At 39.5% G+C, this 15,740-nt stretch overlaps 1 protein-coding gene across 3 annotated transcripts in view; it reads left to right on the top strand.

Moving 5' to 3' along the window:
- Window positions 1-15,740, top strand: part of LOC121873181 (collagen alpha-1(XV) chain-like) — a 231,290-nt gene that overhangs the window by 122,564 nt on the left and 92,986 nt on the right. For all 3 annotated transcript variants that reach the window (XM_042376516.1, XM_042376518.1, XM_042376517.1), the window contains one exon: window positions 11,569-11,690. In XM_042376516.1, the coding sequence (XP_042232450.1) occupies window positions 11,569-11,690 (122 nt within the window). The remainder of the gene's footprint in view (window positions 1-11,568; window positions 11,691-15,740) is intronic.

A 15,740-nucleotide genomic window follows, 5' to 3' on the forward strand; every position in this document is an offset into this window, starting at 1 on the left:
CTAGATACTGGGATCAGCAGTGACATAAGCAAGTTTGTGGATGACACCAAAATAGGGCGGCAGATTAATTCAGGGCAGGATGCAAATGCATTGCAGGAGGATCTAAATAAACTGCAGGGGTGGTCTGAAAAATGGCAAATGAGATTCAACACCAGCAAGTGTAGCGTACTTAATATTGGAAGAACAAATACTGAAAATGTATACAGCCTTAACAACATCAACCTAGAGAAGTCGACTTGTGAAAGAGACCTAGGGGTAATTGTAAGCCCGGACCTACGGCCTAGAAAACAGTGCGTTAATGTTCGAAATAAGGCAAACAGAGTATTGGGTTTTATATCTAAAAGTGTAAGTAATAAGAGTGTAGAGGTCTTATTGCAACTATATCCTGCGCTAGTCAGGCCGCACCTCGATTATGCGGTTCAGTTCTGGTGCCCTTATTATAGAATGGATATCAATTCACTAAAGTCGGTGCAGCGAAGAATGACGAAAATGATTCCGGGACTTAGAAACCTTCCATATCAGGATAGGTTAAAGAAACTTAACTTGCATTCCCTAGAAAGACGAAGAGTGCGGGAGATATGATAGAAGTATTTAAGTGGGTGAAAGGAATCAATAAAGGGGATATAGATAAAGTTCTTATAATATCCGAGCAGGATAGGACTCGGAGCAACGGATTTAAGTTGGATAAGTTTAGGTTTAGGAGGGAGATAGGAAGAAACTGGTTCACAAATAGGTTGGTGGACGAGTGAAACAAGCTTAGCAACTTATAACCTTATTACATTATAACCTTTCACACCTGTCCCCGACCTCCCTCTCTCCCCCACACGTGCCAACAAGAGTGAGGTCGACCAGAAGTAAGACCCCCACGCTGACACCCTCATTACCTGACACAGTACCTCATCCTGGCTCCATCTCTCACCGAGGACCTGCCTGGTTGTCATTCCGTTTATCCTGCACCGTCAGACAGTAACAGCCTCCAGCAGTGATCAGTCCTTAATGTACACACCTCATACTGTTCTCTCCCTCACGTATTATTTACACGGAAAATAAACGAATAATAACAACAATCATCGTCATCATCATCATCATCATCATCGTCGTCATCGTCATCGTCATCATCATCATCATCATCATCATCATCATCATCATCATTATCATCATCATCATCATCAAGATAACTAATATAAATATCCTAAAGTTATCAGTCAGTGTTACCCAACGTCCGTATCAGTCACCCTTCCTTCCTCACTCCCTTCTTTCCTCCCTCCCTTAATCCCTTCCTTCGTTTCTTCCTTAATCCCTTCCTTCCTTCCTCCCTTAATCCCTTAAGATCTTCCTTCTTATCCTGTTGACAAAGACAACACTTTGCCCAGTCAGTGAGGAATGATTTGTTGGTAGATTTTTGTCCATAACTATTTTTGATCTTCAGGGCCGAGGGTTTATCCTTTTATCACCCTGATGAGCACTTTCTTGTATGAAATACAACTAGGTTCATGCCTTTTGCCCTACACCTAGTCCGATCGTTCATCCAGTGTCATTAGTCCCGTGCAATCGAGATAACTAAAACCCCGTTATCCTTGGCTAGGCTCTCCCGTTCTGGCACATCCTGTCAATTCAGGTGCGGCTGCTTAACTGATTTGGGGTTGGTTAAGCAACATTCGGGACACTAAGCTGTTGCAGTATGACATGCTTTTTCTTAGCTGACATTGAACCCCATGCTGGGTTGCACAGCAGTGATGTCACCAGTGTGCCCTGGTAGTGCCTGACAATCACTCACTCACGTGCAGAGACCCTCTGCATGCTACCCTCATCTAGTTGGAAAAAACATAAAACCAGTACATAAAAGCAGTCATAAATAAGACAAATATATATCTGAGAGTATCGGAAATAGAAAAAATAATCTGAGCATGCTTGAAAACATACATATCGACACTAAGATCATTTAGATTGACCAACTACATCAATTTCTATAAAAAAAAAATCATCTTTCGAAGGTCAATTTGGCAGCCATCTTGAAAAATAGCTGCCATCTTGGATTTCCAAATGGCCAATCAAACAGATTTGACAAGTAGCCCCTAGGGTATGATCATTCCAAATGTCATGCTCGTATCACCATTTGCACGATTTTTCCATTATCCGCTCTACTATAGAGCGAGCTGTAAACAAATGTCAACTCTCGAGTGGTGGAAAAGGGTGGGCTGTCGACGTCGCATTCTGGACTATATCACAAAAACTGGTTTTTAGATTACCCGAGCAGGAGGTGGAGAGGGAGGTGACTTTTCATTGAGGCTTCGCTAGCTTAGGTTCAGATTATATATATATATATATATATATATATATATATATATATATATATATATATATATATATATATATATATATATATATATATATATATATATATATATATACAGTGACCCCTCGTTTAACGAACACCTCGGTTAACGTAATTTCGATTAACGAACTGCCTTCCATAAGGATCTTCAATTCGTTTAACGAAAAAAATTTCGCTTAACGAACTTCTTACGAACCGACCTCAACATGTTTTCGCTTGCACTGACCGGGCAACCAGCTTTAGTATCAGTCCGCCAATACATTAATCGGTTCTAGGGCTTAAATTCCTTACTATTTTAGTAAATATCAAGAAGTTTATACTATTCAATAATTTTAAGTTTAATATTCAATTTTTTAGTCATTTTAACGATTATTGAACATAATTGAAGGTAATGTGACTAGTTTAATGCGCAGCATCCAGCCTCTTAACACAGCAAACAGGTGTTAGTCTCTCTCTGTTTTCACTGGAGGTAACATCTTGCTTGAGACTCTCTTCAACTAAACACTTTTTTTCTGTGTTTCCAAGCAAATTATTGGTCATTTTGAAATATATTTTATATATTGACAATATATAATGCAGTGCAGCGTTGATTTAAAGAAAATAATCTTGAATTAAACCAGAGAGCTAAAATTTTATGGGTGAAATGGCACCATGGGGTGACTTTTCTTCCACCCCAATGCCTTCTCTTCTTCCTTCTCCTCCACCCCCATTCTAAATCCCATCATCATCATCATCATCCAGGAGCCTTCTACATACACACCTCAAAGTAAGTGAACTTTTCTACCATTTTTGTTGAACTTAGGAAATTTTCGGTGAGCTGGAACCAATTACCCAAAAACCCATTGAAACAATGGTTTCGGTTAACGAACGACCTTCTGGAACGGATTGAGTTCGTTAACGGAGGGGTCACTGTATATATATACACCTAAACCCCGACTTACGACGGGGTTAGGGACCCAAATCCAGGTCGTAAGTCCGATATGGTCGTAAGTCCGATATAGATAAAAAATAAAATAAAAATAAAAAAAAATTTCAAAAAAAAAAAAATTCAAAAATTTTTTTTTTTCAAATTTTTTTTAAAAATCTACAATGAAATACAGTACACTAAACGTAAAAAATAATGAGGAATGGATACAGTACAGTAAAAGTAATAAATAATGAGGAATGGATACAGTGTGACTGAGCACTTACCTTAAATGTAGTCAGCTGAATGCACACGGGGCCCCCATAATTTTCTATTTACAGGATACATGGAGACTATATTAATTGGAAGAAGCAGAAGAGGAGACAGGGCTGGGTGGGTCATCAATGTCGCTTCCTTCAGACAGGTTTATGTACTGTGGTAACTTGCTGGTTGAAGGTATTGGATCATCTTGAGGGAGTGAAGAGGCAGCACTGGTGGGGCGTGAGGAGCCAGTACTGGGGGACTTCTTGAAATAGGTGTCCAATTTAGACTGCACAGTTTTCTTTTTCTTTTCATTATAAATTTCTCTGTAGCAAGCAAGTGAATCTTGGATCATTCTGTCAACTTTGGCATAACGCTCATAATTTTGATCCATGTCATCAAACATTTGCATTGCTTTATTAATTGTAGCAAATGCCTCTCCCATATGTTTCACTGAAAACTTTTTGGGGGGTGCAGGCTCTTCTTCTACATTTTGTCTCTCTTCTTCCTCTGCAACTTTCTGTGCATCTAGTTCAATAAGATCCTCGTTACTGAGCTCTTCTGCTACACTTTCAACCAACTGTCCAACATCTTCAGTATCAATTTCTAACTCCAGCTGTTTACCTAAGTCCACTATCTTGTTACTAATATCCAAAATAACTTCACTTTCATTAAATCCTTTGAAACTGTTCACATATCTTTTCAGGATTTTCTTCCATATTCCATTCATGCAATGTTTTGTAACCTGATCCCATGCTGCACTAATGTTCTTTATACATGACAAAATGTTGTACTCCTTCCAAAACTGTCTGAGCATTTTCTCACCTTCAGTAGCAGCAACAGCCTGAGCGAAGGTCGTGCGTAAATAATATGCTTTAAAGGCAGAAATAGCACCTTGATCCATGGGTTGGATGATAGAGGTAGTGTTAGGTGGCATGTACACTACCTTAACATCAGGGTGCATGTCGTCCAGGTGTGGTGGGTGTCCCGGAGCATTATCCAAAATCAGTAAAATCTTGAATGGAATCCTTTGTTGCAGACAATACTCCTTGGCTCGTGGAATGAAACAAGTCATGAACCAATCCTCAAATAGTACTAGGGTCATCCAGGCTTTCTTGTTACTGCGATAAAACACTGGCAGTGTGTGCTTGCTGACATGTTTAAAAGCCCTGGGGTTCTCTGAATGATAGATAATGAAGGGCTTTAGCTTGAAACCAGCAACATTCCCCCCCAACAGAAGTGTAATTCTGTCCTTGAATGCCTTGAATCCGGGCATTTTTTTTGCCTCTTTGTGGATGTATGTCCGGTCAGGCATGCGTTTCCACAATAATCCAGTCTCATCCACATTGAATATTTGCTCTGGCAAATAATTCCCTTCCACAATCACATCATCTAACTCCTCCTTAAAAGCTTCGGCAGCACCAACATCGGCACTAGCTGCCTCTCCACTCACCTTAACACTGTGTAGACTGTAGCGTTTTTTAAATCTATCAAACCACCCTTGACTTCCTGTAAAGGTTTGATCACATTCATCTCCTGCCTGCTCCTTCAGGCTTTGGAACAGGCTTCTTGCTTTAGCCTGTATGGTTAGAACACTTAAGGGTACACGCTTCTGCATCTGGTCTTCTATCCATATCACCAATAATTTTTCCATATCGTGGATAGGACCTTGTCTTTTCTTTGTTATTATAGTTCCCTTTATAGGTGTTGTTCCTTTCACTACTTCACGAATACGTTCCTTGTCCTTCAGAATAGTGGATATAGTCGAGTGTGAGAAACCTAGGTCGCGTGAGATTGTTGCTACTGTTTTTCCATTCTCATACTGTGTTATTATCTTCAGTTTCATCTCAAAAGTAATTGCCTGTCTCCTTTTCCTTGGAGTACCACCAGCACTCTCACTTTTACGCTTTCCAGTCATTATAAAGTCAATTAAATACAATAATAACGAAAGTTCACAGCGCGATCAGTATAGGATACGATAGCCAATTACAAACAAAGCGCTCCACTGAGTGAGTGCAGCCACGAGGCGACCCAAGCCATCCCTCCCTCTCGCCCGGGACGGAAACGTTTCGGTATAGAAAATGCGCGCGTCATTTGAAAAAATTTTTGGTCACGGCGGTCGCAGTCGTATGTCCATATGGACGTACGGTCAAAGCAGGTTGTAAGTACCATTGTAAGTCCACGTAGTCGTAAGTCGGGGTTTATATATATATATATATATATATATATATATATATATATATATATATATAATATATATATATATATATATATATATATATATATATATATATATATATATATATATATATATATATATATATATATATATATATATATATATATATATATATATATATATATATTATTTTTTTCCCAATAGTAGGAACATTTACCGGAAGGTAAAATGTTAATTTACATATCCCAATTAGGATACTCACTTTACTCTGATGAGGAAGAAGAAGGTCTTGGTTGTGGAGAGTAACTACGTGTAGGTGGGGAGGGGACTCCAGCACCACCACATGTGAAGCATGATGAAGATAGCTGTTTTGAAAGGTTTTTGAAGATTTCCAAAAGCCACATCTTAGACCTGACTGAGGCTCATATGCCGTAGAAAAGCCACAGACCCTGTATATTACCTGGTGTCATGTGCCAAAAATTTCTTGCCAGAGTCTGCTTTACTCACTAACTGAGATAAATATTTTGTCATTTGACTATGAGACAATTTCTCACAATCCTGTGATGAGAATACATGGGGGCTTCGATTAGGGAATCTGGTTAACCATTCTTGAAGATTCCTAACTGGGCACAATATATGAGGAACCCTTGTCTCATCCATCAGCCGTTTTATCCTGATAGGTTGAGCCCTAAAATCCTCCCTTTCCTTTTTCTTAGAATCTCCATAGATAAAAGGGTGACATCTTCCTCAGAAAATACCAATATTGAGGGATTATTGGAAATTGAAATCAGCTCACTGATTCTCATACCTGTTGCTATTGCTAGAAGGAAGGCTGCCTTCTGGAGCAATCTGTCCCAGTTCAGATTTATATGTAATTAGGCTCCATAAGAAAATCAGTAACTTTATCTAGAGACCAAGGTGGGATTCTCTTAGGCCGAGGAGATCTCTGAATAAAAAAGGAAGATCTGAGCATTTGATGAATTCTTGGGTTCAAAGTAATATTAAATCCCCATGCCAGAGGGTCAACCAATGCTGATTTATAAGATGCAATTGTCGATCCTTAAAGGCCTTTAACTCTAAACAGAAAATCTAAAAATTCTAACACCATTGTTTCCAACAATGTGATTGGAGTCGTTAACCTGATAAATTGTTGAGAAAGTTTCTAAGCTTTCTCATATTGCATAGAAGTTTGGGGTCTATGACCTGCTATCACTTGGGTAACGATATTGGAATTACCAAACAATCTATTTCAACATCTTTCGAGAAACTCCAAGCGTTAAGTGCCAAGGATATCTCGAACTGAGGGTGCAGTACCTGTTCTAGATATCCCTGTTGCAATTGTAGTGGATGCGGGCACCAGTCCAACAGATCGTGTCACCACGGGCGAAAAACAACGTCATTCACTTAGTGACTTGAAAGCAGAGGATATTAGTCACTAACGATCTAGCGACTTCATAATAGAAGACACGCTGTGGTTGCCATTCTGACCAGACCGTATAAGAAATTGTCCCATACACAATATCTGAGAGATATAAACAAAATAAAAGTCACTCGATTTCCTCACCGTGCTAAGATGTATAAATACCATATATAAAATACTTGTGGCACTCAGTATTTCAGCTATTACAACACAAATTAGCGGAGACTTATTTGTGTGAATTTATAGCACAATGCATGTGATGGAGGGTGCGGGAGGGGATTTTGAGAATTGCAATTAAATGCCAGGTAGCGACGTGTCCTCCTAATATTACGTGTTAAGTAATTATTAGATGTTTTAATTGCCTGTATGTTGGCATGGCGAGTTATTGATAGGCATTAACATACCTAGGTATAAGCTAGATGTCGCATTCTGGTTTGAACAAACAAATCAATGAGATATCAAGTTAATGAAAATTATTCATAATAAAATCACTCATGAAAAACAAAAGGCTTAATTACTAGTCATGCATAAACGAATGTATATACAGTAGAAGATGGATTTTTTATTCCCCTCTTTGGTTTTTATAAAAAATCTAATTTTCAACTCTAACTGAATCTTCAACATCAGTTTTTAAAACGACTTTATAATTCAATATACAGTATTACATTTCAAAGTCAATTTACAGAACTTCTCAAAACAGGTTTCCTTCACTTCTTATCTTAATTACTTAAAATTCTGGTGTTCATTCCCTCAGATGATTTCACATATTTTTTTCATTACCTATTCTGGTATATCATGGATCTTATCACACACACACACACACACACACACACACACACACACACACACACACACACACACACACACACACACACACACACACACACACACACACACACACACACACACACACACACACACACACACACACACACACACACACACACACACACACACACACACACACACCCTTTGTATATCTTATTTTCTGTTGTTCAGCTGGTCTCTCGTCTCACAATTGATGATGGTGCATCTGGCAGCAGGCAGAGATACAAAGTTAACATTTGGAGATGGCAGGTCGTCCACAGATACTTGTTTACTGTTTACTAACTTTCAGCTTCCATCTACTAGGAGTGAATAAATCATTTCTGGAGACGTGGAGTTCCTTGACTACATTAACCACTACGTACTAACTGCCTAGAGTTACTCGTATTAAAAATATCGAGTGTACCTCTTCACTGGTACTAATTTTGGCGGCATAGCCTCACTCTGCAATGGAGGTGGTTTATTGGGCGGCTTAGTTTCAGAACGGGAATGGGAGCTTTTTCAATCGTGGTGGGACCAGCTAGTCAATTTTCTACAACGGGAATGTCCATCCCACAGGACATGGGATTCTCTCCTTGTCTTCTCAACAACTCCACAAGAATCTTCTTCTCCAACTCCGATCAGGACACACAGCAACGATCATACCCACCGGGAACTGTTAGGTTACACCGTTGCTTGTTTCCTTCACTCCAGCAGGTTCGGCATGACACATCTACACTGGTAGGTGCCTATGGGGCGGATCCTTAATCGAGCTACCAACGGGACAGGATTTTCCTGGACAGTATGTGTCACTTCTCCAGGAGATCAACTTCTCACTTCTCTCCTCCTCCTTGCTTCTAGCAGCTGTTGTAACAGCACCCTTGCTTTATATAAATATCACACAAATGAATAACACCAACTTATTCACCAAGTTATTCAACAATGACTCAGTTGTTGACGATTATTCACGGCTGAGCTTGTTCCAGAACTTATTTAAAACAATTAATGTGATACCAAAACAGCTATCTCACTGTCATTCACAAGTAGTTTGGATGCTGCAAACGCTGGGTCAAAGGCTGCCTTTACACCAAGCCAGTCAAGTCAAGTCAATCAAGTCATTTGACTTGACTTGACTTGACTCAGTACCCAGACTGATTTCGAGGAGGATGGACGCATATTCTCTGGCTGAATTAGCTGTTTTGTTGTGGATTCGGCGTCGTAAACACAAGAGGAGGACCCGAATCTGGATGCATGAACTCAACACCAAAAGACCCAATTTTGGAAGCTTCAGTCATTTATTCCCAGACTTGGTGAACCATCATGACAATTTCTAAAAATTTTTTAGGATGACAGCTGTTGTCGCTCCTTTACATTTCAATACAGCAGCAACCTCCTTACACAGAGCAGCTATAACATCACGATCCCGGTGGCTACGATCAGTGGGATCATATATAGCAGGACGCTCTCGAACTAAATTTATCTGGACATCAACCTGCGGACTCGGCGTGACTGATGAAGAAAATGGGGCAAACCCCATATGTGACTTGACGTGACACGATGCGACGTGACTTGACTTGACTTGACTTGACTCATCTGGTGGGAATGGTTTCTGAGAATATACATTGGAGTAAATGTGCATTAGAGTGGCGAGTCACGATGAGTCATGACTTGACGTGACTTGACTTGACTTGACTGGCTTGGTATAAATGCAGCCTAAGAGAGGCACCAAATCGGTTCCATTGTCCTTAGATATTTGATTCTAACCCGATGGCTGTGGTACCAGCAATCCACCAGATGGTGTCGTCGGGCTGGCGGCTTGGCTGAAACAATGATGACAGGATCCCAGTTGGGGATATGTCTGTGTCCGGCATACCCAAGTTGATGAAAGGGCATGCTGCAGCGACACTACATCATTTTCTCTGTTGGGTTTCTCTGTATGGTGAGGAGTGCATCACAGGAATGATCCGGCAGGGGGTGCATTGTTGTCGCCATCCTGGCCAGGCTTTGCTGCTTTATGACTGCTTTCTGATCGCCATAGTCATCTGGTCTCCCTCTAGTGTGTGAGTGACAGAGGTATGACTGCAGTGGGAAAGGCTAGTGACATGGACTTCACACCCACTAGCAGGATTTTGCTAGACCTGCAAATACTAAATTTAAGTCTGGCTGGAAGTGAGATCAGTATGAGACATCGCGGGGTCATTAGGCCGGAGGCGGTGTAAACACCCTTTAGATTACAGTTACCCATAATCCTCAGGTATCTCAGGTAAATCCCAACTCGATCATATATTGCGAGATAATGTGACATCCAACAAGGGGGGGTCTAATTCTTCCTTAATCTGAATGTCTAGAAATGAATATTATTTATTTTAACATTATTATGTCTCTAAATGCCTTCATGATATAATGCAACACAGTGCCTATCTCGTTAATCCGAAAGTAACCCATGCAGGATAGCAAGAGAGAAAGCTACAGGTGGTTTGTCATGGAACAGGTGTAATTACTTCCCCAAAAAATTAAATGGAAAAAAATATGAAAAACACAGATCTATGGGGGTCCAAACATAACCCTTCTTATCTGGACTTTCTGGAAAATCCGACATAAGTCTGGCTGTCGATAACTGTTTTCACTGATATGACTGTTTCATACTGTAAAGTGTTGGCTTTTTGTGTTGGCTATTACTACTGAGTCACCACAATAAGAGTGAAAACCAAGCAATAACACTGATGAGGATATAATTATTGCCATAGTCTGTTTACTACTTACTGAAAATTTAACAAGATTCAATATAGGTAGGCCCCTGTCAGAGGAAATCTATACTGTACAGAAAAGTACTAAAGAGCCTAGCTCAAGTATCCTCTAGATATTTAGATATGTCTGGCTGATGGTCATGGTTCACTTTGGACTTACCAACTGGCTATGTGGGTACACCCACCCATGCTCACATTGAATTGGTCTATAAGCCCACATGAGACTGCAAATTGCCAAAGATTGAGACTTTAGCTCAATTTATTTTACAAGTAGCAGTTTGTGTGAGGTCATATGGGTTTAATGCTGTTTTGCTGTTGAACAGCAATTCAAGGGCATGGAACTTCAATTGGCAGATGGTGGCAGTGGCGAGAATGGCGTAGCAGCTTTTTCACAAACTGACAGATGATTTAAAGACAATGTTGAGAGGGATTTGATAGGGCCAGTGGACTGAGTGTCAAAGCAAGTGGTGTAAGAAGACTTAATAATAATCTTTAACATCCTAACTGAAGAGTATTTCCACAACTCTAAGACAGTATTTCCCAAACTCCCCAATGCCTTCCCTGCTCGCTGTTCTTTATGAACTGCTGCCCAACTAAGACTTCTAGAGAAGGCTTTGTGTGTGTGAAATATATCATAACAACATGGTAATCATTGTTTCCTCAATTGCTATTTATAATATCTGTATTCAACATCTGCATAAATATTCTATCATTGTGAAATGAGGTTGTTTTGCAAAGAGAATCTTATTTAGTGCATGTTAAAATAGCTTAACTTCAAATAATATATATTTTTTAAATTTACATAAGATTGAGTTTATTCCTCTGAAGGCAATGAATGTTTTGTTAATGCATCATGAGATATTTCACTTCCTCGGACTCAGTTCATAATTAGATATATAAAGATATAATGTTCCTCAGGTCCCCCTGGTCCACCTGGTGCTCCTGGTCAACCTGGGCAAGATGGAGGAGGATCTCAAGAACCAACCTCTAATATTGTGCCTGGTGCTGTCACCTTCCCAGACAAAACTGCCATGTTGAAGGTCAGTTGCTGACAAATATTGCTTTAAAAAAAGTTATTAATGCAGTTGCCATTAAAGTATTATTATATCAATAAACTCTCTGTTATCAGGTACAGGTACTTGAGATACTAACTACCTTAATAAAATGGCAAAGATCCTAATTCCCCATTCCATAAATCTCATGACAACAGGCTGGGCTTTGATATGTAAAACTTGGGCATGCTTTAATGCTATTTTATACTGTACAGTATTTATGTTTTTTAATAACAATTATGATTGTATCGTACAATATTTATGATAAGGTAATATATTGAGGCAATGACCGTTATACGATGGGGTTAGGGACCTCAAAAAGTGATTGATTGTATAGTGATATTAATAACTTATGGGGAAAAATAAGTTCCATTCCTGAGCCCCTGAAGAGACAAACAAGTTTTATGTCCCTCTGTTATAATAATGATTGTTTTGTATATATGATAAGGTAATATATTGAGGCAATGACCATTATACGATGGGGTTAGGGACCTCAAAAAGTGATTGATTGTATAGTGATATTAATAACTTATGGGGAAAAATAAGTTCCATTCCTGAGCCCCTGAAGAGACAAACAAGTTTTATGTCCCTCTGTTATAATAATGATTGTTTTGTATACATGATAAGGTAATATATTGAGGCAATGACCATTATACGATGGGGGTTAGGGACCTCAAAAAGCGATTGATTGTATATAGATATTGGTAACTTATGGGAAAAAATAGGTTCCATTCCTGAGCCCCTGAAGAGCCCAAACAAGTTTTATATCCCGCTGCTATAATAATTAAATAATGTCTAAATGACTCAAATAATGTAAAACCTCAATAAATCAGACATAAATATATCGGATTTTTTTTTCGGACTCCGAGGTGCTGTGATCACCAGAAATACACAAAGTAGTACTTGTTTTAAGAAATGGGGAAAATTCATAAAAAAAAAATCTATCGAATGAACCACACTTACTGAATACTATACAGTGGTCTAATCAGATTTTGTATAGGCCTACTGAGAACTAAGTCACTTGAGTATGTAAGCAGGCTGGGGCTGATCAGGTGTTGCCACATTCACCAGGTTTATTTATTTATTGATTCAGTTTTATATTCTCATATGATTGGCCTCTTATGGTTTATGGTTCATCATGATTAATATAACATCTTCAGTAATAGAGAAAAAATACAATACTGTATGTAATTTGTAATATGACTTGAAAATAAAAGGATAAACTGCATCAGAAGCATATTTACTCAAGATGCATTCATGTGAGAGCTTTCAGTAGACCAGCTTACAACAGGGGTCACTATAACACACTTTATAGTATTTGATATGAAGATACCTTCCAAATAAACGTTATTTACTACCTTTGAGTATTATAAGACGTCTCAATTTGGCTACTTGTACACTTAGACAAATGATTAATGAATAAACCAGGGTATATGTAGATACACAATATCGTACACTACAATATTATATATTGGTGTACCTCCAACTTGGCCCATCTTAGATAACCAACTTGGCCCATCTTAAATAGCCAACTCGGCCCATGCATTACTAACTCGGCCCACCTTGCACAGTTCAAACAAGTAGCTGACTAGAGGTTCAGGAATGAGTTTGAGATATGTTTTATGTCCCTTTTGGTTCACTGAAATACGAAGAGTGTGAATGAGTGAATACCTAGTGTTCAATCGGTATGAAGAACGAATTTTATGAGTTTATGTGAGTAGAACTTGATCAATGAACCATGATTCATATTCGTAACTTGTTCTTCTCCAGGTGATTTCGAATAGGGTTTGAAATAATTGCTTCCAGCAATTTGCCTACAATTGATGTTAAACTGATTGGACAATAGTTAGAGGATAGTGATCTATCTCCCTTCTTGAAAATTGGTATCACATTGGCTATCCTCCAGGATTCTGGCATACTAAGCTCTTCCTTACATTCCTTTAATACTCTAGCAAATCTCTCACCGGGACCTGGTGACTTCTTAGGCTTTAGCTAGTCTATTTGCTTATTGACATAGTTATTGGTCCCTACTATCTCGTTTAATCTATTTTATTCACTATCTCGGTATGTAGTCGGTGCCTCGGGTATCATGTTTAAATTTTCGGTGGTGAAAACTGTTGAAAAATACCTGTTCAGATTATTGCTCATTTCTCCGTCGTTATCAGTTAGCTCACCGGTATTGGTCCAATCTTGTCTCATGTTTTAGTTTGATACACATGAAGAAGCACTTGGTGTTTAACTTCGCCTCCCTTGCTACCTTCACTTCATTATTCCTCTTAGCTTTCCTTATCTCGGACTTAACCCTACTGGCCAATACCTTATAATAATCTCGGAGGTAAACTTCACAATTTATTCTCCAATCTATAGCCTTCCTTTGGCCAATAATATCCTTTCAATAATTATTTATCCATTTGGGGTCATTGTTATTTGATCTGAGTTTTCTGTATGATAAGTTCTGCCTGTGTGCATTAAGTAACTCATTATTTAAATTGTTGTGGAACTCGTCAACCTCAGACCTCATGATCAGGTCATCCTCAACCGTCATATTTTGTGAGGGTGTCGTTGTCAGGTCTCCAGGTAAAGTGATCTTAATTGTGAACTAAATATAAAATTAAATATAGAAAAGAAAAAGATCACCTCTTTCACATATGTACATTAACATATTAATAAGATAGACTGAAAAGATAAATACAGTAAGTCCTCGTATACGTCCCACTTAACATTGTTTCGGTACTACGTCGCCAAACTTTAGAGACCAAAAATTCGTGATCGGATACTACGTCATTTTGTGTCGTCACGGACTACTTTCTACGGCGACGCCGAGCCAGTCTTTGTTATGACTTCATATCATTCATGTGTGCTTAAGTGCTTTTGCTCTTAAACTGTACTCTAACCATTCGAAATGGCATCCAAGCACACAGCAAGTGCTACTGATGCTAGTTTAGTGAAGAGGCAACGGAAGACCATTCATTACCCTTGCTACAAAAATGAGTGTATTAACCCGATTTGAAACAGGGGAACGTGCTGTGGACATAGACGCTGTGCTTGGTCTAACCCCCACAATGGTGCGTATTGTCCAGACCAATGCTGACATGATTAAGGTTAGTGCAGGAAGTGGTTCTTCTCTGAGTGCAACTAAGACAGCTCGTACAAGAAGCACTGTGATAGAAAAGGTGGAAAAGATGCTGGCAATGTGGATGGAGGACCAGAATCAACGCAAAGCCCCTGTGAGCAAAAGGCCTGATCCTTGTTTGACGACTTAAAGGCAGAAGAGGGTGAAGGATCGAAGAAAAAGACCTTTACGGCTTGCCGAGGAGGGTTTCATCGATTTAAGCATCGTTATAACTCCCACAATATTAAGATGACTGGTGAAGCTGCCATGGTGTGTGGGGTAAATTGTGGCCCGAGTGCATCAACAGTTTTACGGGATTCGCGGACTTAGTCCCAGCAGTGAATAGGGATATTCTCAGATTGGCTAGACAAACAGGCTTTGATGAACTGGAATCAGAGGATATTGAGGACGTCCTGGCATCCCATACAGAAGAGCTCACGAATGAGGATTTGCAACAACTAACAGAACACAGTCCCGTTGAAGACGAAGACGATGAAGAAGAACCTCAACGAATGCTAACTACCAAGAGGATGAAAGAAGTGTTCAATATAATCCAGCAAGGTATGCAAATCCTTGTAGATGACAACCCAAACAGAGAACGTAACTCAAAGATTCAACGCAGCATTGATGAAAGTCTTGGTTGTTACACTGAGATTCATAAGAAGGAAAAAAAAGAGTAGCACCAAGCAGTCAACACTAGATTCATATTTTCATCACGGGACGGCAGAAGCAGCAATAGCATCTTCACAACAGCCGGCAACCGAGGAGGCGCACAAAGCAGCCGAGGAGGAGCAAACAACAATGGAGGAGGAGCAAACAACAACGGAGGAGGAGCAAGCAGCGGCGGAGGAACCCCAGTCAGCGCAGGAAGAAGAGGAGGCAGCCGCAGAGTCTCAGTGACTCACCACCCTCCTCTCGGGAAGGGT

Source organism: Homarus americanus, unplaced genomic scaffold, assembly GCF_018991925.1.
Source record: "Homarus americanus isolate GMGI-L3 unplaced genomic scaffold, GMGI_Hamer_2.0 scaffold32929, whole genome shotgun sequence".
Lineage (NCBI taxonomy): Eukaryota > Metazoa > Arthropoda > Malacostraca > Decapoda > Nephropidae > Homarus > Homarus americanus.